We start from the raw sequence: 25,001 nt of genomic DNA on the forward strand, positions 1-25,001 counted from the left end.
GGTATATTTCCATTTAGCATGTCTTTACAAAATATAAAAATGCTATATTCAAATTGAAACTGATTTAAAATTATACTATAAGGGTTGTGAAGATCTATTATAAGATATAAGACTTTTTTTTAGTGTTTGTGATCCCTACCCACTCCTTTTCCTAGCACCTTTTATTTTGTTATCTCTGTTTCAGTAAATAACCATTCAGGAAGATGGTTTGTACAAAAAGAATGAAAATACAGGCATGAAGGAAAATGTATGCAGTACCATCTCCTTGTCTCTCCCTCTGAGATTTTATGTATGCTCGGCTTCAAAAACCAGTTTAAAAATAAAAAAGATGAGGGCGGTTGCAATCTGCTCCATTTTATGCAGATTAGGTATGGCCCTCAGGCACCTGCCAAATTGCTAATATGGCCTTCCAGTTGGGTCTGATTAGTGTGAACCCAGATCTTCCTTTCCATTGAAATAGAAATGTATTTGCTGGGAATAAGTTAACAACAGAGGTGATGCTTTTACTGACAACCATGGGTCAGATTACAGTTGGACAGTTTCTCAGTGGAGATGAAGCAAACTAGCCTGGGCGTTTATAATTTCCTCCACTCTCACTTGGCTTCTACTCCTGGAGGACTTGGAGGTTTCCAGAGACTAGTGGGACCGTGACTTCCCTTAGTGCCATAGTGACTTTGTTTTTCTGTTTAATACTGTTTTTTTTTTCCAAATACTTTTGTTTTGGGGGGAGAGGGAGGTAATTAGGTAATTTATTCAACTATTTATTTTTAACAGAGGTAGTGGGGTTTGAGCCCAGGACCTCGTGCATCCTAGACACACACTGTACCATTGAGCTATACCCTCTCACCATGCTATGGTGGCTTTGAAAGGTCATTTTCTTTTGCATTCTAAATGCAAAATGTTTTTTGGTTTTTGTTTTGTTTTGTTTTGTTTTGTTTGGTAAAACACATCTGTAGGCCTTATATTTGCAAAAGCAAAATACCTTAAATTGTCCAGAATGACTGCTGAAGTATACCCACTCTGGGCAATCGAGTTTTTGGATTATTGCAACAGTTATTTCCAGTGCCTCAGGGTGAAGCATTAATTATCTTCCAAAAAGATAAGAGACAGCAAATATGGAAATCTCAAGCATCTTATGATTTTATTAGAGCAGATTTAAAAAAAACATTTTGCTATTAATGATTGCATTTTATGGAGAAAAAAAATAAAAAATTTATATGAGCCAAACAGGGGCTGGAAAGTTCAAGGATAAAAATATTGGAGCCATATCTCCAGGTCTGGGTGCATAAAGAGTCACAGAAAATAGAGTCAGCTTTGTCAGTTGTCTAAATCAAGCTCATATTAAAAATTGCTGGATATTTAATGTGAGCAATATCTCCTGTGAAGTCATTTTGCAACCCAAATTATTTTTTACCAGTGGAGGAGCAAGAAATATATTAAACAGTTGGCATATTCATCACCATGAGTAGAGCAAAGAGAGAAGTAGCTGTGGCCCAAATACCATAATAAGTTCTTTACATGGGGTTGCTTCGCATGGAATGGTTTATGGATGAATAAAAAATGTGTTTTTTAGGGCTCTTACTCTGGTTTATTATAAGCATTATTACATGTACCACCCCAACGCAATATTTTGAGTAATTAAATAATTGCCATCCAGTAATTGAGCAGCAGGGACAAGAATTACGAAGCCCTTGCTTCTGCTTTCTTTATTTTACTTGGCAAAATGCAAATTAAATGCTAAAATTAATAGTCATATAGATGTGATTGGGGAAGAAATTTGCCATCATTTTTGGCTCATAGTTTTTAGAATGTAATCATGTTTGAATATTATTGTGCCAGCATTTTTTTTTTTTTTGAGCTACTATTAAATGTCAGTCATCAGGTGAAGGCACTCAGATGAATGTGGTCATCTCTGATTACGACTGGTTCAGAGATGTTTCCAAGTGTGTAAAAACTATAAGTTAATAATTAAATGTCCATGGGCATTTTAATTTAAGTACATTTAACTAACTGTGAATCATGTGGAAAAGTGCTGTATCATAACTTAAAATATAGTCACTTATTCTTTGTTTCTGGTACTAATTAATTGTAATGTGATACTGGATAACTTGGTTAACTGCTTTCTTCTAGTATAACAACACAGCAGTACCAGGATAAACATAAAATAGACGCATTTTTTCTTGATGGGTCATTATAAACTGAATGTGATAACACACTGTTGAACAACTAAAAATGAGTATCAGGAAAATTTGGGCCCATGAAGGTACATGCTGCTCATCAGTACATAAAAGATTAGACGTGAAGAAAATCTTCATGTAATGAATACTTTCTATGCCCCACTCATATTGTAGAATATATATGTTAAAACAGCAAAATAAAATAACAAAAAGTGAAATAAACTGATTTTTTTTTAAATGTTTGACTTAGTGACCTGAGTGACTGAGTATGTTTTTAAGATTTGTGATTCTTCTTCCTTTTAGAGGTGGGAAGCTGATGGTAGCTTGATATTCAAATCAAAACCACTTAAGTTGTTTCAAGAATGATTGAATTTGAAAAAAATCCGCCTGATCTAGCCCCTGGAGGCTTCTTTCCAGACTTTTTTCTAATGGAACACAACAGAAATGTATAGTATTAGCTCTCCTCTAGTCCCAGTCTTCTTGTCTTTCTGACCAGTTTTTAATTCTTTAATACCCTGAATAAAAATAAGTCTTGTCTGCATTTTGAGGGTCTTGTATATCAATAATTCCTAGGGAATTTTTCATATTTATAATTAGATAATTTTGAGGCTTCAGTACATTACTCTTCTTAATTTTCAGAATCATACTTCCTGAATGAATTAGACTTATTTACTGATGTGGGTTATGCTAGGGGCTTAGTTCAATACAAATACATCTTTAAGGAGAGGAAATTACTTATTTGTGGGGGCATATGAACACTTTGTTTCTTCTATTTTGTGCTATGGAAATGCAAAATTGATCTGAGAGTATCTTACTTTTCTAATAATTGTGTTATTGTCTTTCATTCACATAAAAGGATCCCTGGGGAAAGCCATTCTTAGCTAATAATTTTAATGTAAAGCGGTAATGAGCACAGTTATATTTATGCAGGTAGTAAGCCATTAGTAGTCTGTAGGCAGCAGCTTTTGTTATTTTAGTAAGAAGTACCGTTGGCAGAATGATACTCAGTTAAAAAAAAAATCCTGATTGAGCCACGTTCACTTTTTTGGTTGATATGAAAGCCATTGTTGTTTTGCTCACCAACTGGCAGACCTTCAATTATCCTGAATTTAGAAGTTGTTTACTATACTTTGAAAGTTTAAAAATGAGCCCTCCTTGAGAAACAAAAAGCTGGGTGCTTGCCATTTTTTTAAATAGAAAAGTCGAATTTTAATGAAAGAAAAATCAATCCACCAATTCAATGTTGAGTTTATTTTCACAGTTTTGAAGGCTTAATGTGTTTTCTAAATGACAGGAATCAAAGCCGCCATTACTGGGCCCAGAAGTATTCGGGCAGTGTTTTGATTCAGAATATCAGAGCTGCAAGTCTCTGGAGGTGGCCAGATTCCTTGAGCAGATTTGATCTGAGGGTTTCAGCCTCTCAGGCCTTTCTCTGTGCCTTCACAGCTGTCTAGACTCTTTCTTGTGCTGGTCTTCCTGGATGTCCAGAGTGTGGGAGCTCAATTTGCTGCTTGTTGGGGGCTAACAGGATGCTGGGGATGGAGTCTGGGTAGAAAACATCAGCTGAACCTGCCAAGTGAGCTAGTGTTGCCCTCAGGCCCTGGCAGAGTGGCAGGTCCCCTCCTTCCTCCCTTCCCTTCTCTCCTTCCTCCTTTCCCCTCCTCCATTCAGCTTCCTCCCTGCCTGCTTCCTCCCCTCCTTCCTTCTTCCCTCCTGCCTCACCCATCTTCCTACCTTCCTCCGCTCTCCTTTCTTCCTTCATTCCTTCCATTCTTTCTTCCTCCTTCCTTCCTCCCTCCTTCTTTATTCCCTTCTTCCCTCCCTTTCTCCATCTCACAGCTATGTGCCTCTGCCATCTGCCAGGAACTATGCTATTGTGGGGCATTTACAGTCTAGTGAGGAATAGAGACAGTAGTAAGTATTTACAAGTGCAGAGACTCTCTGGGATGCTTTGCAGCAGAGGGTGATTGTTGAGGTGCTGTTCCTGACATTTCCTCTCAGACGTCTAAAAATGGTAAAACGGAGTCTCAAAGAAATTCAGTGACTTGCCCCAGTCACTGAGAGAACAGTTTCCAAGCCCAGGTGCTTTAAAGACTACATCAGGTGACTTGCCATGTTGGTCAGTGACATTTCAGAAGATTCAGGTTTTTGTTTAAGTAAAAACATTTCTAAAAATGTAATGCTTACCTCTTTTATGTTAACTTGCAATTCATGAATGCCAGTATATGTTTATACAGCATTTATAATTTTCAGTGCTGTTTAGCTCATATTATTTTATTATAATTACCGTTTTGTGAGTCAGGCAGGGGAGTTTTTGTTATTAGTGGTTGTATTCTGGTTTTGCTTTTAAATCCCCATTTTATGGAAGAGAAAATAGGGGCCCAGAGAGGTTAAGTGAGTTGCCCATAGGTGCAGAGCTTCAGCCAACAGGGGACAGCTCCAAGCCCAGACCTGGATATCCTGATTCCCAGTCTGCTGCACTTTCAGACAAAGTGGCTTTCTTGTTTCCTGACTGTCAGACACACACTGTATTGTAGGTGTCCTCATGTGTGTGGAGCTGTAGCTAGGGTTGCATGAAACAGTTAAACTGACATGGCCTATAATCTAAGTAACGTAAAGTTCGTGCCTATGCAGGAAACCATTTTCTTCTGCTCTATTGCCTGTTCAGCCCATGCCAAATCCCACAAACCTAAGAAGGACTGAAACTGTTACAGTGACTCCTAACCCTGTTTTCTTTCTCTCGTGCTGTAACCTTTTCCTTTCTCTTTGCTTATCTTCCTTGGCCATAGTAAGCATATCTGCTGGTGGGTTGGAAAAAAGAAATCTGAGAATCTCTTGGTTTCCTGTACCTCTTTTGAGGAGAGCCAGTGAGTTGATCTTGTCTATGCTCCACGTTCTTTTTCACTGGACACCCGGGCAGTGCGTCCCAAACCTGGCTCAGCCTCAGCGTCTCCGAGGATCCACCCCTGGAGCTTTTGTTCCACAAGCCCCGGTGGGGCTCACAGCTGCTCTAGGGATGAATTTGGTTTTGATGGATGCTCTGCCCACTGACTTAGTATGACCACTCTCAACAGCACAGTCTCTATAAACTGCAAATTCCTGGGAATGGGGAGAAAGAGAATCCATTTCTGACCATCTCCTACCCTCCAGATCATCTCTAACTGTTCATCCCAGTGACCATGGGAAAACTAGACATCCTGTAAGGAATAATTGCTAAGTCTCTACCACAGTTCAGTTGCCCTTTGATTTATATGGCATTTTTCTGACATGGCTGAATATTTTAAGGTACTCAAAGAAACCATTGTCATTATTCATCACCATGTATGTTGTAACTATAGATCTAGCTTCTATTCAATTCAAGAAACATTTATGTAATGAGAGTGCATCTCCTGTGTATTGGGCCTTTGGCTTCTTTATTATAATCATTAATATGGTAGTGCCAAATTTTAAAGTTTGGTTTGCTGACTTTAAATAAGACATTTCCAAAAAAAAAGAAATCAAGAAACCGTCAGAACTTCTTTGAATATAAAACATCTGAAACCTGCAAGCCATGTACATAATTAGGTTTAGTAGTAGAGTATATATGAAGATGTACCGAAAGTAAAAATTACTGAAACGTTCTTAAAGGAATCAAAAAAAAAAAAAAAAATTAAACAAAACAAAAAACTTCAAACTAACAGCAGTTGCCATTTTGTAATAGTCACAGTTGCTTCCATGTCTTCTAGTTTCTTAACAAATTACTGCAAAATCAGGTTAGTTGAGACATGAATAAATGTACAACATAAATAACTATACTTTGGCCTTTGTATTATATGGCAACATTTTCTTTGATAATCAACATGCCCTCATAATATTGCCCTTATGATCAGATATTATGTAACCTTAAATTATAGGAAACAGAATACGCCTGAAGGACAATTCTGTTATATGTAATTGGGGACATGCAGCTGATAAGAGTTTCCAAGGATGCTGAGCCCAGTGATGGGGTACCTGGAAAACTAGGTCCTGGGGAAACTTGTTGCAACATTTGAACTTCCATCTGAAAGGAATACATGTAATTAATTAGGATGGGAAATATGTAACTGTATTTTTAGATCTTCAGTGGATACTTCTTACCCCAGAAGATGCAGAAACACTGGCTAAACATGTTATGAAGAGCATCTGCTAGAACACAGCAAAGTGTGCTTAAAAAAGTACTTTTATCTTTAATAGTATGTTTACAAAATACTGTTTCCCTTGTGTCTTTGATTGTTGAAGATACTTTGAGGGTGGTGGTGGCAAATGTTAGCGGGAAATCTCTTCGTGCAAATGTATTTTTGAATAGAAAGAAGTTTGTTTGTGTTACCTGCCAAAAATTAATCATTTAATTTGAAACGCTTTTCAGATAATGATTAAACTGAGAACAATAATAAGAAAATATATACCAGATGAAATAGCTTTTAACCAGTGGCAGAAGCTTAGAACTGATCCCAAATAATTTCTCATAACGCTTTTCTTTCTCATTTGTCTTATTCCCGCATGTAATAGTTTTAAATGGCACTCTTATGAAATGAATAACTAAACGCCAACCATGTTTTTTTCATATCCTGACCAATATTTTGGCTGTTTTTCAGAAGAATTGGAATTTTGAAAATTAAATAAAGGTTTCTAAAATACCAGCTTCAGAAAGTTTTATTTAATTTGTGGAATAATTTTGTTCTCTCTGTCTGTTTTTTTTTTTTTTTTTTCAATAGGGTCTTTATTAATTTAGTCTAGTTACTTAGTACTTATATTAAATAATCTAATAAAAGTCAGAGTTATAACATAACGTTTCCCAAATGTGAAGCAGCATCTATTACATGAGACAAAATCTTTATGCTGCAAAATGTAAAAACCATGTATAGAATTACAAGGCACCAAATGGTACTGTATGTGTGTGTGTGTGTATATATATATATATATATATATATATATTTAAGTAGAAAATTTTTGTAGTGTAAGGGGGGTAGTCAGCTCAAGAAAAGATTGGGAGACAGCTGTATATCACTGTAGTTTATTCAGAGAGGGCTCTAAAATTCATAGTTCAGTTTTTCAGTACTGGTAGTGTTCTTGATGACAATATCTCCTGATACAGATATGATTTAAGACAGTTAGTATTCGAAAAACCTACCTCGTTTGTGTTTGTTGATAACACTTGAATTATGAAAGCAAGTGGAGCTTTCCTTCTTTCTCTCTCTCTCTCTGTGCATGCCCGTGTGTGTGTGTGTGTGTGTGTGTATTTTTAGATAAATTCATTTAACAGTATAGCCTCAACACTTATTCCCAATTGTTGAGTTATTTATTTTTGTCTGATATTTTCTTTTGTATTGTTATAAATACAGGATGAAGTGTCTTATAAGGTTCCCAGACAAGTATGTTTTGAGGTTTCATTCATTTGTGTAAGTTACAATGGCGTTTGAATAATGTAAAATGCTGTAAGAATGCTACTGCGTTTACCATTTACTTTTACTTCAACGTAAGACAGTTGAAATACAGGCAGTGTGTAAAATCAAAGCAGAAGGTGTAGGAGAGTTTCAGTGAGCTGCACTGGGGTGCTGCTAAGTGCTGCATTGAAAAGGAAAATATGTACACTTCCAAAATTGTCTTTGTTTTGTCTTTTTTCTCTTTCCTCATTGAAAAGTCGTTCCTACCACTGGTTTAACAATAATAACTACGATTTATGCCTTTATGCTGCTACAATTTGATGATATACCACAGTCAGGCCACAGGTTAGAAACACAGGCTGAGTTATTACAGACTGCTGGGTAGTGATTTCCTGTGAACTGATTTATGGATAAATAATTCTATGTGCTTATTATATAGGACAGACAGTTTTTAATTTCTTTAACAAAGCATAAGCTGAACAACAGAAAATTATATGCTATACGGTAGGGACACGGCCACTCTGAGGAGGATAAACAGATGCGATCAGTGTCATGAGTTCTATTTTTGAAAGGGGCCTCATGGGCGGTTGGTGCATTGGAGGAATAATACCGCTAACCAGAAGCCCCAAGGCTTACTTACTCTGAGGCTGGAGTTTCCTACTGATACTCTTTTGCTGAGATCTTTTCCAGGGAGTTATGAAGTGTACAAATCCTAGCCTTTTGAAATTGAAGCTAATGTCTCATTTTTTCCCAGGCTGAGTTTTCATTTTGCTTTGAAAATTGATTGTTAAAATGTAGTTGGAATAAAAGAAAATTATTCGTTGAGCTGTGCTGCAGGAATACTGCTGATATCTGGCTGGGTTCCTCTCTGCCTCACAGCATGATTTGTGGGCTTTAGTGGACAATGCACCCAGTAGGTGCCTATTGTATCAGCATCTGTCTCTATGCCGTCACAAACGGGGAGAACTGTTCCCTTGTACTTCACAGGTGATCAGTTGCAGGCCTTTACGAAGTAATTAGTTCTCATCTGTGTGGTACAGGGGGCATTTTAAGGATGGTTTCACTTAGCTATGTGTTTAGCAGTAATAAGCTTCTCTACTCCGTTGTGAGCTCCATAATTGCAGGGATAGTGTGTACTGGATTATCTTTGCATCTTAGTGACTTATGCTGGAGATGCAAAAGTAACATTTGTTGAATGAATGAATGATTGATGCTTAATACAGACCCTTTTGATATTTTATTGATTTTATTGTATGATCAGCACATTTTATTTTATTCTCAGAAGTGATCAACCATCTAAACTTGGCTCAAATATTGATGAACTATAATGTGTATTATCACCACTCTTGTTTTCACATAGTTAGAGGGTAAATAATACTAATGATATGAACTATGCAGAGTATAGTTCATATGAAGAGTTCTGTGAAGAGTAGTTGGTTTCTTTGAGATAGGTCATAAACTGATAAAAATAACAAATACATATGAACACAAACAGCTGTTGCTGTTTCTTTTTGTGATATGTCCACTCTTTGACTCTGGCAGAATCCTGCATGGAGAGAGTAAAAAATTGGTTTCCATTATTGCATCTTTTTAATTTTAGACAAAAATTGCCTCTCTTCCCAACCTAATTTTATGTCACTAATGGGAAATTTACCTACAATTGCATTTTGTTATTTGGTCTAAAGGCATTACACAGTGTAACAGAGAGTGGATTGACTTTCTGTATTTTAGTGAACAGAGTTGTCTGGATATGAACAATTTTATTTATATTATGCTCAATTCAATCATGTTACATTTGTATGAATTTCAGCCTCCAAATAAAGGCCCATAATTTGCGACTCAGAGAGCTTGAAACTGCATCTCTAACAGTCCTCAGCACCAGGCATTTTGTAAATGTTTGCAGGTGATAAATTCTTTGGAAATAGGAAAGATGATTTGGGAAACAATGTGTATGTCCGAAGGGCCCTGTTGTAGGAGACGGTTCTTTCCAGAGAAGTCTCAAGTGCAGCGGGCTCTTCAGGACCCTCTGTTTGCTCGTTGGCCTCAGAAACTCCTTTGTTTGGTGTTCGATATCAAGCCTCTGTGCGACATGTGCCCGTGTGTTTGGGCGTTGGTACGTGGGCAGAGCTGGGTGGGAAGGGTGTGGGTCCAGTACTTAGAAAACTTGTCAGATGAAGCCCAGGGCCTCGTCCTGGCTGTCACCCACTGGTATCCTTGAAAACTCACTCTTCTCTGACCTTCAGCCTGCTTCCGGCTATAAAACTCTTTCCCTGCTTCCCTCATGAGGATGAACTGATCGGTGGGAAAAAACACTTCGTAAACTGTAAAGGAACATAAAGGGATATCGTGACAAAGTAAGTTTCTTATAAGAAATCAACCAAGAGTATTTATTGTGCAGCTGTATAAAGAAAGAAATTACTTCAGGCTGGGTTGATCAGAGTTGGAATTATTCTTGGGGCAGAATTTGAAGAATGTGTATGATTTCTCGAAGTGAATGCATGGAATCAACACTTCAGACAGAGAGAGAGTGTGATATGTATTCAGAGAGGAATTGGGAATTGCCGTTTATTGAGCATGTACTATGTGCCTGGTGGGTCTTGGGGTGTCTGTGTGGGGGTTCTATCTACTTTAATGACCATTAGTTTTTCTCATTTTTCAGATTGGGGCTATAAAACCTACTCAAAGAATGTAAGCATTAGAAATAACCTGTGTACTTATAGTTATGCTGTTTTTATTGAGATTTCTCCAACACTGAGAGACAGATGTCCCCAGTGGGCACATGGCCTGTTCTTTCTTCTTTGTCCTTCACTGCACTGCAGTGTGTGTGTGTCCCGCCATAGAGGGAACCAGAAAGAGACTCCGATGCTTGTAATTATACTCCTATATGGATTATTTCAGCTCTTTTTTTCTCCCCTCAAAATGCTTCCCTGTTTTAATCCATCTGAATTCCAGTGTAGGTTAATCATCCTGAAACCTTGCTTTGATGGTGTTACATCTGCATTCAAGAACTTTCAAGGACCTATTTTCCCCTAACATTTACTGAACACTTACATCTTGTGCCTATCCCAGTGCTGTATTCTCATTCTTATTTTAAGCTTCATGGCAACCTTGAAGGATAGGCATTGTTATGATCCCCATTTTACAAATAATGAAAACCAAGACTTGGAGAGACTAGGAAATCACCCCACGTCTCACAGCTGACAAGCAGAGGAGGCTGGATATACACTCCCTTTCGATCTGGGCCTCGTGTCTGACCTCTGACCCAACAGTGTGCTACTGAGTTGGGCATTCAAGGCTTTCCAAATGTGGAGCCAAGCTTTTTCCAGTCTTCTCTTCTGATGTGCTTCACACTTGAACCAGTGTGACTTAAGGCTATTCCAAAGGGCGAAAGCAAGGCATTTGCAGTGAATCTGGGCTCTGTTATTTCTTTTTTTTTTTTTTTTTGCAATTTTTTTAACATTTTTTAAATTGAGTTATAGTCATTTTATGGGCTTTCTTATTTCTTAGTGGAATTATGATAGCCAAAGTCTTCTGAACCCTATTTCCTCATGAAAAGAGTTGAAAATAGATATCTAGGGGTGAAGTTCTGATGGAGAAATTAGAAGTGCACTTCCAGTACATTTTGTGGTACAAAAAAATGAGACATGGAGGTGAAAAGGATTGTTGTAATGTTTTTGTTAGTTTTAAAGTAGGGAAGCTCTGAACCTGCTTACAGGTAAGAGGACAGGAGGTACTGAGGAGCAAGGATGTAAGAAATGAATGGAACAGGGGAAGAGAGTGGGGAGGGGGTGGAACAGAAGGAGGGACGTAATTAATGCCTGGTTCTCCTTTGTGATTTAATTAATGAGAGCCTTTTACAGGCACTTGCCTGAATTAAAGATCGAATGATAACGAAGTCATCCTTCAGTGAATATTTTTTGAAAAAAATTGACTTGTCTTCCTTTTTTTTTTTAACTTTTTTTATTGAGTTGTAGTCATTTTACAATGTTGTGTCAAATTCCAGCGTAGAGCACAATTTTTCAGTTATACATGAACATACATATATTCATTGTCACATTTTTTTCTCTGTGAGCTACTGACTTATTTTCCTTTTAAGAAGCATTGCAAATGTCTAAATAATTACTGTAAATGATTAATCTTTGAGATTAATTATATCCAGACTCTGTCCTAAGAGCTTTACATTTAATCTACACAATATTCCTAAGCAGTCAGTACCTTTATCGTTCCATTTTACAGGTGAGAGGATTGAGGTATGGAGAAATGAAGTCACTTGCTAGGGTTACATGCTTAGTAAGTGGAGGAGCCAGGATATGAACAGAGGCAATTTGACTTGGAAGCTGGCATTTTTAATCACTATGATAAACTGCGTCCCAATCTGATTTCCTCAAGTAACACTTGATACTAGCCCAAGGCATATTTTTGTCTGTTTTATGTCAGGGGAGGAAGACCGTATCTCAGGAAGGTATTTCCAAAGAGACAGAGACCATGTTTGGAGGAAGGCCTTGTTGAGGAGAGTTACTCTCCTCCTCCCGGCAAGAGGAGAGCAGCTTTCTGGACAGCGCTGCCCCAGCAGACCTTGCACCTGCAGACCCTGCTAGATAGCTGAGCAAAGAACATGACTTCTAGGACCATGCAGGTTAATCAATATGGTGTGGAAAAGAAAAGCACACGTGGCTTCCCATTGCCTGAAAATAGCACGTGTCAACAGCTCTCTTCCAAGATGCAGAAACCAACCTAGAGCAGCTGCTCTCTGTGGCGGCATTAAGTGTTGTGAAGACACCTGTGTGTGTCTAATTCCAGCCCAAACAAGTCTCCTTCCGGCTCATCAAAATGGGGACAGAATTTACCTAAATGGAGATAATCATTTCCAGTAGAGTGATTTGTCTATCATTCCCTGTAGAGATTCCTCCCCCACCACCCTTTTTTTAAAAATGGAGGCATAATTTACATACAGTAAAATGTATGCACATTAAGTGTTCAGTTTCACGAATTTTGACAATTTTTATACCCATGCAACCACCAGCCAAAACTAGAAAATCCCCTGTATGTCCCTTTCCAGTCATGACCCTGCCGTCTGGAGGGGACCACATTCTGACCTCTATTCCGATGCATTAGCCTTGCCTGTTCTTGTGTTTTATATCAGTGAAAGCACTCAGAGATACTCTGCTGTGTCTGCATCGTGATATATTCTTACACTCCTCGACAATAAACAAGAACGAGCAATGACACGCAACGGCACCAATGAGTCGTCTTTAGAGTTGCGCGTTGGAAGTTTGCAGGGCTCGTGTGCTTCGTGCTACCTTCGTATTCCTGGTAACCAAAGTGACCCACACAATGGGCTTCTGGCCTATCTCAGTGTGCGCTTGCTGCCTTCCTGTTTTCTCCCTCTAATCTCTTATAATAAAATCTCATCTTGAGAAGATTGTCAATTTATATTCAACTTATAGGCTATCACAATAATGATTTCTTTAAAGGAATTTAAAATTGTGGAATTAAAAAAAATTTTTTTAAGGAATTAAAAAAATTTTAATGGAATTTATAATCTCTTTTTAAAAAAAGAAATATGTTAGACATGTTACATGGTGTCTTTTTAGTACTTTCAAATGTCAGAGGAGTAAAGGGGTAATAGAAGGAAGGAAGCCGACCCAGTCTCTCCTGGTTGGCCGTCCAGTGGGCCCGGGATGTTCATTTCGTGACTATGACATGCTGTGTGCTGTGCACTTTTCATTGTCATGAGAGAACGTTAGGAAAACTATCCCCACAAGAAAACAGCTTTTCTTGGCAAGTGAAATATGACTTAAGGAGCCAGAACTGGAGACATACGGTACTATGAATGAGAGCTGTGTTACTTTATTGGATCCGAGTCCAGGCACTATTTATACTGCAGCATATTCAGCACCAGATTGTTAAATCTTAATACTGAAACAGTGCATCATTTTAATATTTTTGTTCTGTTTATTCCCTGTTTTCAAGCATTATGTCAAGCATTGCGCATTCATTTATTTCATCTTGGACAGGACGTGCCCTGACCAGAAAGTTCATTTCCTATTATTGGAATTTCGCCCCATAACTATCAAGGCAGCGTTCTGTGAAGCTTTTAAAAGTTCACTTGGGTATACAGGTGATCTCTCTCTTTGATGATAAAATATATTTTTTGAAAGAATGGCATGATTGGACTCACCTGTTATTGTCAAAAATTAAAATAAAAATACTGTTTCTCTTCTATCAGTAAAACATAGCTGTTTTTGATGTGTGACAATTTCTGACATCCTAGGGACCACTGGATTTTTCATAGCATACAAATATAATTTTTGTTAGTCTGTGTTGTTTGTAAAATTGGTTTCTCTTTGTTTTTCTTCATCAATGTTATGTGTGCCCTATGCACCAAGTAAGATGGGTCCATCTTACGAATAGCTTAGCATTTTCACCATGTGTTCCTGACGCTGTCCCACAAATCTGCCCAGGTTTGACTGGGATTTTTAATTCTCTCTTCATTGTCATCCGTGTTTACCATATGTAGCAGGAAACCCACAGGGAAAGGGGTAGCTGCTACCGTAAACTGTAAAAAGAGCTGAGGAATTAAAAAAGAAAAATAAAAGGAAGTCGAAGGCATCTCTGCTATTCTGATCTGTGGTCAATGATTGTGCCGTTGGAAAACAAACCCCTCTGCAGGCTGAAACGTGAATCTGGAAGTGAATTCTAACTGCATCATCAGCTCCAAATGCTATTCTCACTGGGGATCGCACCACAGTCAGGATGAGTCCACACACAGGAATTTTCTTGTACAATTCGAACTCCAATCTTGTATTTACTTAAGGCTTGCTTCTTCTTCTTCTTCTTCTTCTTTTTCTTTCTTTCTTTCTTTTTTTTTTTTTTTTTTTTTGTCTATGAAATCAGCAGTTTGGTATACTTAGCATCAGTCTTAAGTTAGAATGTGAAACAAGACTTTGGGGGAAGGAAGTATCCGTATGGTTTTCTAGGTAATTTAAGAAACAGGAAAACATAAAAAACTCTGATTGTCTGTGATTAAACCTCATCCTTTCATTCTCATCTTCCTGTATAGTTAACTCAGTTGTCAGCCAGAAAGAAATAGGTTATTGCACTGGGTTGTAAAATATCTCTGAGTGGGCCTTGAGTGTCGACTATTGGATGACCTTCTTAACATTGAACAAACATGGGAAGGTTTAATAAATAGCAGATATGTGTTTATTATGTTTTTCTTCCCTGTGCAGGAATAATCAAGCTGGGGCGGTGGAACCCTCTCCCCCTCAGTTATGTGACAGATGCACCCGACGCGACAGTGGCCGACATGCTGCAAGATGTCTATCACGTTGTGACGTTGAAAATCCAATTACAAAGGTGGGTGTCTCTGAACATCTGCCCTTCCTCACTCTCGGAGCTGCAGAGATCAGCTCATCCTGTCTTTGTTAATTTCTAGACATTGGATGAAATGAGGGGAAAAAAGAAGAAAAAGAGGGAAGGAGGGGCACCAGGCATCTTTATAGTCCACATTCCAACTGTTTTATGTTTTGTTTTCAGAAGCAGTGAAGTGGTAACCTAGAGGAAGCTTGATAAATCATTAAAAATCTGCAGCCCTTAAAGGGGAACTTTCCACAGCCCCTGATTTAATGAGTCCCCTGGTTGAAAGCTTAGCACATAGTATTTGAAGAATAAACACCCCTGCTGTTTCAGGCTTGTGTTGTGAGGGGCGAGTTTGGTGCCCCTGGAGCAGGCTTACCAAGAAGGCGCTGGTGCTGGACGTCTTCCGCTTTCCTCTCTGGTGGCCTGCAGAAGTTCTGGGAATGATTTCTTTTTTTCAGATACAGCATCCAGAACAAGTTGTGCCTCTAAAGAATCTAAAGTTTCTCTGCAGAGTCTTGTATTGCAAAGTGCCTGCAAGTCATGTGTTTTAAGGAAAATTGTCCTTTACTGTAAAGGTTTTGAAATTGCCCCTTTTGGAGAATTTACACTTTAAATAGGAACCCAACATTCTCGTCTTTGTCTGGGATGCTTTAATGTCTCCTCTTTAGTTATGTTTTGGTTAAGAAAGTCACATCTTTGGATTGTTCTATGAGGGTGAAAGCTAGTATGCCTTCAAATCTGATGAAGCATTTGTTTACATTTAACCGTAGGAATATTCAGTGATTTAATTTGTATTGTGGAAGTTTATAATCATACTGCCATACCATTTCCATCAGTGGATTAGAGAAATCGTATTTTTAAAAATCAGCTCTTCTTCATACCTGAAGTGACTGTTTCTCTTAGTCTAGCGTGATAACTACCTTAAAGAGACTGGAAGGGGCTCTGTCAAGGACCTAGAGAAGCAGTGTTGCTCTCCTTCCCTCATTTTGGGCCCACGTGTGACCCATTCCTTGGCAGTTCTCCTGATGCTGGCACAGGACTGGGGGAGACTGCTGCACGTGGCATTATTAAAGTTTGCACGTCGTTCATTCTTGCTTTGTTTTCCAGTTGTTCGAAGTTGGAAGACTTGCCTGCGGAGCAGTGGAACCATGCCACGGTCCGCAATGCCTTAAAGGAACTGCTCAAAGAGATGAACCAGAGCACATTAGCCAAAGAATGCCCTCTCTCCCAGGTCAGTGTCTTCCGGAGAAACGGAGAAGCCACGGGTGTGCTGTCTGGCAGGAGGGGCAGTCCTGCTCAGACAACTCTCTTATTTACAGTCACACTACATTTTAGGTGGAAAAAAATATGGAGATTGTGGTGCTTTTTGTTGTAGAGTAGAACTCATCACTTAGTGAGAGGTTGGATGTAGTAGGAGTCATATTAAAATGTTTTACACTCACAGTCTTCAGCTTCTCACATACGTCATAGGAAGTCGGTATCCGTGTCTCCATTTTATGGATCAGGAAAACAAGGTTGAGAGAAACACTCTACCTGCCTAAGCTTACTCAGCTGGTCACGTGATGGGTTGAGACCCTAATCCAGACTTCCTCTGCTAAAGCTCAGGCTCCAGTTATTACATGACTTGGCCGATGAAACGAGTCAGCCATGCCAAACCCATCTTAATTTATTTTATTTATTTACTGAGCCTTTTCTGGGTCTAGTAGAGAGGTGATCTTTGCATCATACACATTCGGAGAGATTGTGTAGTGTATTTACCATGTGAAAATGCATCATGAGAAAAGTGGTTGTCCGTTTTTACTGAGCTGATCATCAACTAAACAAGCCACAACAAGAGACTGACAGGATCAAAGGGAGGAGCGGCAGAAGAAGAAAGAGCTTCCGCTTCCGTTTGTGTTCCCGAGTGAGGGCCCCACTTTTTCAAATGGTAAGACAATATTTTGGTGGCTATAGGCAGTGGCTTAGAAGTGCAGTGAAATGAACTCAGGTTGACATTATTTAAAGCCATGGGTGAAAATTCATTTTCTGGTGTGAGTTGCTACACTTGATTTAAGATAATAGACTAATTACATGTCTATCAAGTTCAAAGGAAGGTGACAAGAACCATAGAAACTTGATGTGTTCTGAGCTATGTTCTTTGGGGGAAGCAGGGAGCTTTGTGATTGTGGAATCAGCTAGATCTGGGTTCACGTCCTGGCTCCTAAGCCTCTAGGACCTCATCTTTATATGTAAAACCAGGAGAATGATAGTTCTAAGTAATCTAATGAGGAGTAATGAGATAAATCACATAGACCCTTGGTCTGGCACCTGGCATACAGTGTTGCTCCATATGGTACCAGCCGTTGTTATCAAGACATGGTATTGTTGGTGTGAATTGGATGTTTCTTATGTGTGTCTTCGAGAGTGTTTGGAATGTAGATCCTCTGAGGGGAGGCAGAGCCTACTGTTAATATTTTTGCTTCCAAGAAATCAAGAAGTCATGCACCTGAGTGGTAGGGAGTAGACAGCAAGACACACTAGTATTTCTTGCCTATCAGTTATAACTCTGCTCTTGTGCTTACCACTTTCACACAGGCCATTTCAGTGCCTACCTGTAGGTGTGTACCTGGGGGCTAAAACTTGTTGCTAGAATTTTGATTTGCTTATGAAGTTCTAAAAATAAGTATTTTGAGTTATTTTGATGATATATGGGGACTGGATAAAGAACAATTTAGGAAAAATTCAATTTGTCTTAAATGTTACAATTAGTCACAATTAATTTTCTCTTGGATTCACATGAAAGTCAAAATGAGCTTTGCCTGGAAGTGGACGAGTCCTAACTTCACGTCACCAAATCAGAATTTTGTCCAGGGCTTTTGAGGTCTGTGGGAACTTGGTCAGAATTGATCTATCACGATTACTAGGGTTGGTTATGACTATCAGACGTGACCTAGAGAGACATCCTAGCAGAAAGAACCCACATTAGGAGCTGAGAGCCCTGAGCTCTGCTCTCAGTCCCTTCATGTGGGATGTGTGGCCCTGGGCAAGCCCATCCCCTCTCAGAGCCTCTTTAAACTTGTCTGTCAGCCCAGCGCCATTGTATCTACATATTTCACAGAATTTGCAAAGTTGCCTTGAGGTTCAAATGAGAGCATCTTTACCCTTCTGTAAAAGTCCTCTTTGCTTCCCCATTTTCTGTTCTCGTTGCTTGTCCACCTAGTTGCCCGATCTAAAAAGTTTCTTCTCTGTCACTCTCATATTTGGTCCTGTGGACTCTACCACCTCCGTATCTAAAATCTTCCTCTTTTGTGCTGTTGCCTTGTTTAGACTTTCATCACCTCTCTCATGAAATATTTTAAGTCACCCTGCATCATAATCTTTCCCCTGCCACCTGCTTCTCCATCGCTAACATCGTGCCATTTCCTCGTCTCCAAGCCTCCAGTGACTCCTTCTGCTCAGCCTGTAGGAAGTACAGACTGCCTATGGGAACCAGCAAGATGACCCTGTCCATCCTGACTTTCTATCAGTCACCTTCCTCCCTCAAGCTACAACCACTGTGTACTCCAGACACATGGAATTAATTATTTTGAAACATTTGCTGTTGCTTAAACTTCACCACAATATTCCTAATTACAACCTAACTAGTACCCTTTGCATTGCAAGCCTAACAAAGCAACTTCTTGTGTAATTTTTAAAAATCATGTGAAGTACGTATTCTATTCCATATACTTGTGTTTTGGGTACTTTTAAAAATCTGTACAAATCACTGTACCTGTTCAATTATTAACCTTCCCTGTCCATGTGAGACTGGCCCTCAAGGGAGGTGTACCATGTTAATCTCTGGCTTTGGTGGCCCCTGCACACAATGCTGCCGACCTCGGAGCCCTCCAGTTGGACACTAGTCTGCTTTTGCTGTGTGGTTTCTCCTGGCCAGCATGCATTGCTCTCTTCTACTGGATGAAATCTTCCTGCAAATTTCAGCTGGAAAGTTACTGCTGGTGACGAACCCTGACATTCTGGCAAAAGTAGTTGCTTCCCCTGCTCTTAGTAGCCTTTGTTACACATCCCTGTCACAGCACTTATCACAGCCTGTTGTGAGTGTTATCTGCCCGTTCTCATCACTTAAGGGACTGCTCACAATAGCAGAGGCCATCTCTTATCTCTTATCCTCTTGTCCTCAGCATTCAGCACGATGCATATCCTGCATGTAGTTGTTACTCTAATGCAACAGTTCTAAACTTTGGCCCTATTGCCCTTTTGGGCAAGATGTTCTTTGTGGATGGGGGTCTGTCCTCTGTGGGGTGTTTAGCAGCATCCCTGGCCTCTACCCTCTAGATGCTGGTAGCATGCCATCTCCCCATCCTCCCCATGACAACCAGAATGTCTCCAGACATTGCCAAGTGTCCTGTGAGGGGAAGAAAATCATTATTGGTTGACAAACACTGCTTTAATGTATTTAGTCAATTAAATGTAAAAAAATTTTAGAAAGTGCTATAAAATGTAAAGTTTTATTATTTTTACAGTATTCTTGGCAGCTCTAAAATGTTTTAAACTAGAAACAGTGAGTACAGTTTTGATGGTTGATGCCCAATACATTTTCAGTCAAACCGGGGTTCAGTTCTATTGCTTAGATTTGAGGAGGATTTGATTCAGGCTTTTGGTATGCTGGGTGATTATGGAAAAATCTCACTGGGTTAGTCTTTCTCAGCCAGCATGGACATGTAGTGGGGCAGCGGCCTTAATCATGTGGCTACTACCTTAAACATTCCAGATTATTCATTTACACTGCACGGCTGGATTGCATTTCAGTGTGGAGATCAGCTCACTCATCTTGGTGGTGCTTGTCATAGAACAGGTGCATACATTTTTTTTGAAGATCAACCTATGTAGTGTCAAAAAGAATGAATTTTTGTTCTAACAAGGAGAAGCTGTAACTAAAAAATGTATTTCACCAGCATTACAGAGTCCCAGTTAAGAGGCAGGTACCTTACAATGGGCTGGGGCACAGTGGTGAGGATGAGAGAGAGAGTTAAGCTTTTGGTCCAGGAAGTAGAGAATGGAGCACCCAATGCTACTCACCTCAAAGGAGAATGGTAGATTGTTGAGCTATTTAAAATAGGTTCAGTTCATGAGTAAAAGATGCCTGTTTTTAAAATAATTCTCCCTTATTACCCTGAAGCCAAACCATATTAGCTATTTCCTCACTCAAGTTTGGCAGTTGCATAAAGGAATGATTCAGTGGCTAGTGTATATTTTCTTGACCAGCCCAGTGGTCTACATTTCAAAAGAGCAGCCTTGAAGGCAGAAGAAAAGAGTGGAAAAGTCCATAAAAGGGCAACAATTGTAGGCTGAGGCGTATGTATTTAAAAGGAGGGAAGTCATGATTTAGCTGTTCTCTGTCTGGCCAGATGCTTGGAAAGTGTAGGTTGTGTTTGTGTGTCTGTGTATTTATTTTTGATTTCACCTTTCAAAATGTGTTTAAGTGCTGACAGCCTCTTCCTTTTCCTCCGATGTCCCCCTGAGTCACCACTCCCTCCTCTTCCCTTAGCCGCATAGTCTGTCCCAAGTGTCCTAATTTACCATACCTTAGGCACAGGTCTCTCTTAGTAAATGGTCTTCTCTAACTGTTCTAATTTGAAAACGTTATGAATACATCTTTCTGTGGCTTCCTTACTTTTTACTTTTTACTCGAGGAAGAGTTAAAAGACAAAACCCCAGGTCCTCATGGTTTCACTCTATTAACATAAGAGGAGCTAACAATACCAACCTTGACCACCTCCTTGGTTATTATGATGATCAAATGGAGTGATCATTTGCAAATGCAGGAATTTTCCAATGATCCCGTTTCCCCCTTCCAACATTATCTCTGTGAATGGAGACATGCTAAAAAATTTTTTTGTGTGGTAAAAATACATAACATGAAATTTATCATTTTAACAATTTTTAAGTTTACAGTTTCTGAGTTTACAATTTAGTGGCACTAATTACATTCACAATGTTGTGCAGCCATCACCTCTATCTATTTCCAAAAGTTTTTATCACCCCAAACAGAAAATCTCTAACCATTAAGCAATAATTACCCATTATTCTCTCCCCTAACAGTCCCTGGTAACCTCTATTCTGTTCCCCGTCTCTATGAATTTGCTTATTCTAGATGTCTCATAAGAGAAGAATCAGAATATTTGTCCTTTTGTGCTGGCTTAATTCACTTAGCATTTAGATATGTTTTCAAAGCAGCTCAGTCCCATACCTCTAGTCTAATATTTGAGGGATAACATGACTGATGGAAGTTATTGAACTGTGAAAATGTTACTAGATTTCCAGTATGATGGTGATGTAGAGTTCATACAGTATTTTAAAGACATTACTGTAGGATAGTGATAACTGTCACTCTAAGCAAGTCTTGCCCATTGGGGGATCATTAAAGGACCAACTTAAATGTACAGTATACTAAAATAATCAGACAGTGAAATGAAGCAGCCAGTTGGGTCAATAGGAAAAAAACAAATCAATCATGTGCTCATCTGTAGACAAGTGGCCGATCAGCTACATGGACCAGTTTTGTCTTAACCAGTTGCCAACCATCCATTTCATTTAATCTTAAATTCACATACGTATTGGGGATGTATCGTGTCTTGTGTTAACCAGGTGCCAGCTGTCTGTTTCAGTTGTTTTCATGCAAGGGTATTTTAGTTCATGGCCCAGCCTCAGGGACTCTTGTTGAAGGGGGCTCACAAGCGACAACTTCAAAATAATTCCCGACACAATGACTGTGACAACCATATGAACTGACTGCACGGAGGGGAGAGAGCTGGCATTCGCTGACTCTGCATCTTGTGTCCCAGGCGTTTTACACAGATCATCTCTCTGAATCCTGACAGCCTCTGAGGTGATGTCAATATTCCCCTTTCACAGATGAGGGTGCCCCTGTCTGACCAGCAAGTCGTGTGGCAGCCCCCTAGGGAAGGAGCTCTTGAATTGAGTCTCCCCAGACTCCACAGCCCAGAGGAAATGTTTCTTTCAACCAGAATGGCAAAAGCTTTCAATCCTGGTAGTGTAACTCTGAAATGGGGATGGAAAGGGATAGTAGAAGGCTACCAAGTAAGATTAAATAAATTTTTCATGATAAAGTAATTCCTCCAAATCATTTGTTTTTTCTTTACTGTATTCTTAATTGGAGTATCATAATCTCATGTTCAATATGTTATTTAGCATATCACAGAGCAGAATGAAAAGGCTGAAAACAAGCGAAGAATGCACATATCCTTCATTGCCTGCATCATGCTCTGGCCTCTGTGTTACAGTGGAAGGGGCAGCCGTGAGATGTCGGCTTCCTTCCCTACTTCTTGCTCAGACAGAGCCTGCTCACTGACAGGCCGGGTAACTGTTCACTTTGGTTTTAAAATGTTCTTTCTACAGCGAGTGTATTGTGTATCTGCAACTTAGCCACTCAGTATAATGTTCCTATTCAAACAAATAAATCTCACTAAGCCAAAGAGAATGTGGTAAAAGATATTCAGTTATTTTATCACTCTTTTTTGGGAGAGGAAAGGGGATGCTCAGATCACTGTCTTTCTAAATATTTTGTACAAATCATCTTAGCCTGTGTGTTTTGCTCTTCCTAAAAAGTTTTAAATAGCTTTTGGGTTCCTTAGCCTTTTCAGACTCTAAACTCCGTAATTAACTCATATAAGATGCCACAACTTTTTGTTTTATATTTTTGTCACCTTGTTTCTTGCTCTTTCTAAAGAATTGGTTGCAGCACCCACTTTGAACTTGTACTAGCTGATGGCGGTAGTGGTGAATATTTCCTTACTTTCGTTAATTAGTTTCCCTTCTTAACAGACCCATAAATAGTGTGGCCCCATGGTAGTGTCTCTTTGTGGTGCTTCCTGCTGCAGTTAGACAAGATGCTTCTTTGTTCTGAGCTTCTGGGCCCTCAGTTTGAAAAACTGTACCACACTTATAATCACAGGTGATATCTCTCCTTTGAGCTAGTAAAAAACAAACATGTGAGTTTAACATTTGTCTCAGGAAGCTAAAAGAAAACTTACTTTTCTTAGCTGTAATTTCTATTTAGCTAAAATAAGTGTTAATAACAATACCATGATACTCTCTTACAGTTGGCTTAGAGCAAATTCAAATCAGCTAGTAAACCTCGGAGTAACTAATTCTGATATATTTTGAGTCCTCAAATACCTTATTTTAATAAAAAAAATACATTCCAATATAAATGGCAAATGTGTCAGAGTGACTGCAGATGAGGAAACTTAGATTTTTATCCCCCACCTGCAATCTTCATATTTAAAATTTCATGATTAATTACAAAGGAGTCTGAAACTGGCAAAAAGTTTTTGGTAGTTAGGAAGACATGTTAAACCTTCCTGTTTATCTTAGTACATAATATTTTTCATAAAATCGCTTTGTCTACAGTCACTGTCCAGGTGGTGTTTACGGCTGTGACTTAGCGTCTGAGGGGGCTGCCTTGGTTGCCCATCGCACACATGTCTTCCCCCTTTCATTCTCACAACCCACCACCATGTGAAATGGAGCATGCTCGGTAAATGCAGTCACTTAAATTATATTAGTCTGTTTAATTATAATATTAGTATATTAGTGTTTAATAAAACATACTTTAAGTGTTAAAAATAACAATACACATCTCTTTTGGGTTATTTGTATCAGTATTGCTTTATATTAACATGGCTACATGGAAGTTGGTTGTATTCTGAATAGAAAAAGTGACTCAGATCTCGTTCATTTATCAAAAAGATGTGGGCATTCTAAAAAGTCCAGTTGTACAGCTGCTCTAGAATGACTGGAAAACATGAAAGAGCAATGAGACTACAAAATTATACACATAGTTTTAAAAGCAGCAAATGGAAATTAGGTATTTTTTTGGCAAGGTCATAGGTGGGAGAGATTTTTAATCATTACTCATCCCATTTTGTAGCAACTGTGTCTCATCGGATCTAAGGTTCTCTTGATTGTAAGGTGCATCTCAATTTCAGTGACATTAAAATATGGTCATCCCTTGGTATCCAAAGGAGACTGATTCCAGGACCCCCGTAGATACCAAAATCGTCAGATGCTCAAGTCCTTTGTATAAAATGATGGAGTATTTGCATATAACCTATACATATGCTTTAAGTTCTCTCTAGATAAGAACTATGTAAATAGATGCTGGAGTCTCTGCAGCAAATTCAAGTTTTCCTTTGGAGCGCTCCAGAATTTTTTTTTTTCTGAGTATTTTCAATTCACAGTTTGAATCTATGGATGTGGAACAAGTGGATACAGGGGGTAGGGGGTAGGGTTTGGGTGGGGGAGGTGGTGGGAACAATTGTATTTAAAAAATGTGGCCTCAAATGGGTGAAATGTAAATATAAATTCTCTGTGCCCCAGGGCCTCTGGAGAACATTATTCCTTGTAGAGTAAAAGTCAGCATCTGCTGGCACTGTGTTAGCCCCTTTCAGTTTTGTTTGGCATGAATTAAGCTTTGATATTTTAAAAATAAATTGATACTAACATTAAGATGATCTTGTAGAATGTGTCCAGAGTAGTCCAGTGAGGTCTAGTGATTTAGACTCAGTCTGTGGGAATAAAGCAGTCTAATTTAGAGATAGAGAGAATTCGTATTTGAAACTGGAATAATAAGACATAACATGACCTTTCATCTAAAGTATTCCCAAGATGTACCTCTTCTGTTTTTAAAGCTCTCAAGTTAAATTATAAAAATTTGTATCAGTAAAGCTATTTTGAGGGTCAACTAAGTATAAAGACTTGCAGGGAATTAACATGAATAAAAGGTGTCACAGATTCAAAGAGACCTTTCTGGTGACTAAAGATGCTCATTTTTAAAGAAACTATCTTATTCGCTACCCAGTTTCTTTGCTCAGTTTATAGCTTAAACCTGTTTAGTTTTTGTTCTGTGGTTAGTGAGGTAAAAAGTCATTTATAATAATATGCGGAAGAGAACAAATCTGATTGAGTCTCTGCGTAGCCAACTCCTCCTTTTTCCCCCTATCTTTTTTATTATTTTTATTTTATGTAAGTTTCAGATGAACAACATTACTATTCAACA

General features: G+C 38.9%; 1 protein-coding gene across 4 annotated transcripts in view; it reads left to right on the top strand.

The window, feature by feature from the left end:
* SATB2 (SATB homeobox 2) overlaps window positions 1-25,001 on the top strand; it is a 179,764-nt gene that overhangs the window by 57,815 nt on the left and 96,948 nt on the right. For all 4 annotated transcript variants that reach the window (XM_032480114.1, XM_032480113.1, XM_032480116.1 and 1 more), the window contains 2 exons: window positions 14,812-14,938; window positions 16,049-16,172. In XM_032480114.1, the coding sequence (XP_032336005.1) occupies window positions 14,812-14,938; window positions 16,049-16,172 (251 nt within the window). The remainder of the gene's footprint in view (window positions 1-14,811; window positions 14,939-16,048; window positions 16,173-25,001) is intronic.

Source organism: Camelus ferus, chromosome 5 (assembly GCF_009834535.1).
Source record: "Camelus ferus isolate YT-003-E chromosome 5, BCGSAC_Cfer_1.0, whole genome shotgun sequence".
In the NCBI taxonomy this organism is placed as follows: Eukaryota; Metazoa; Chordata; class Mammalia; order Artiodactyla; family Camelidae; genus Camelus; species Camelus ferus.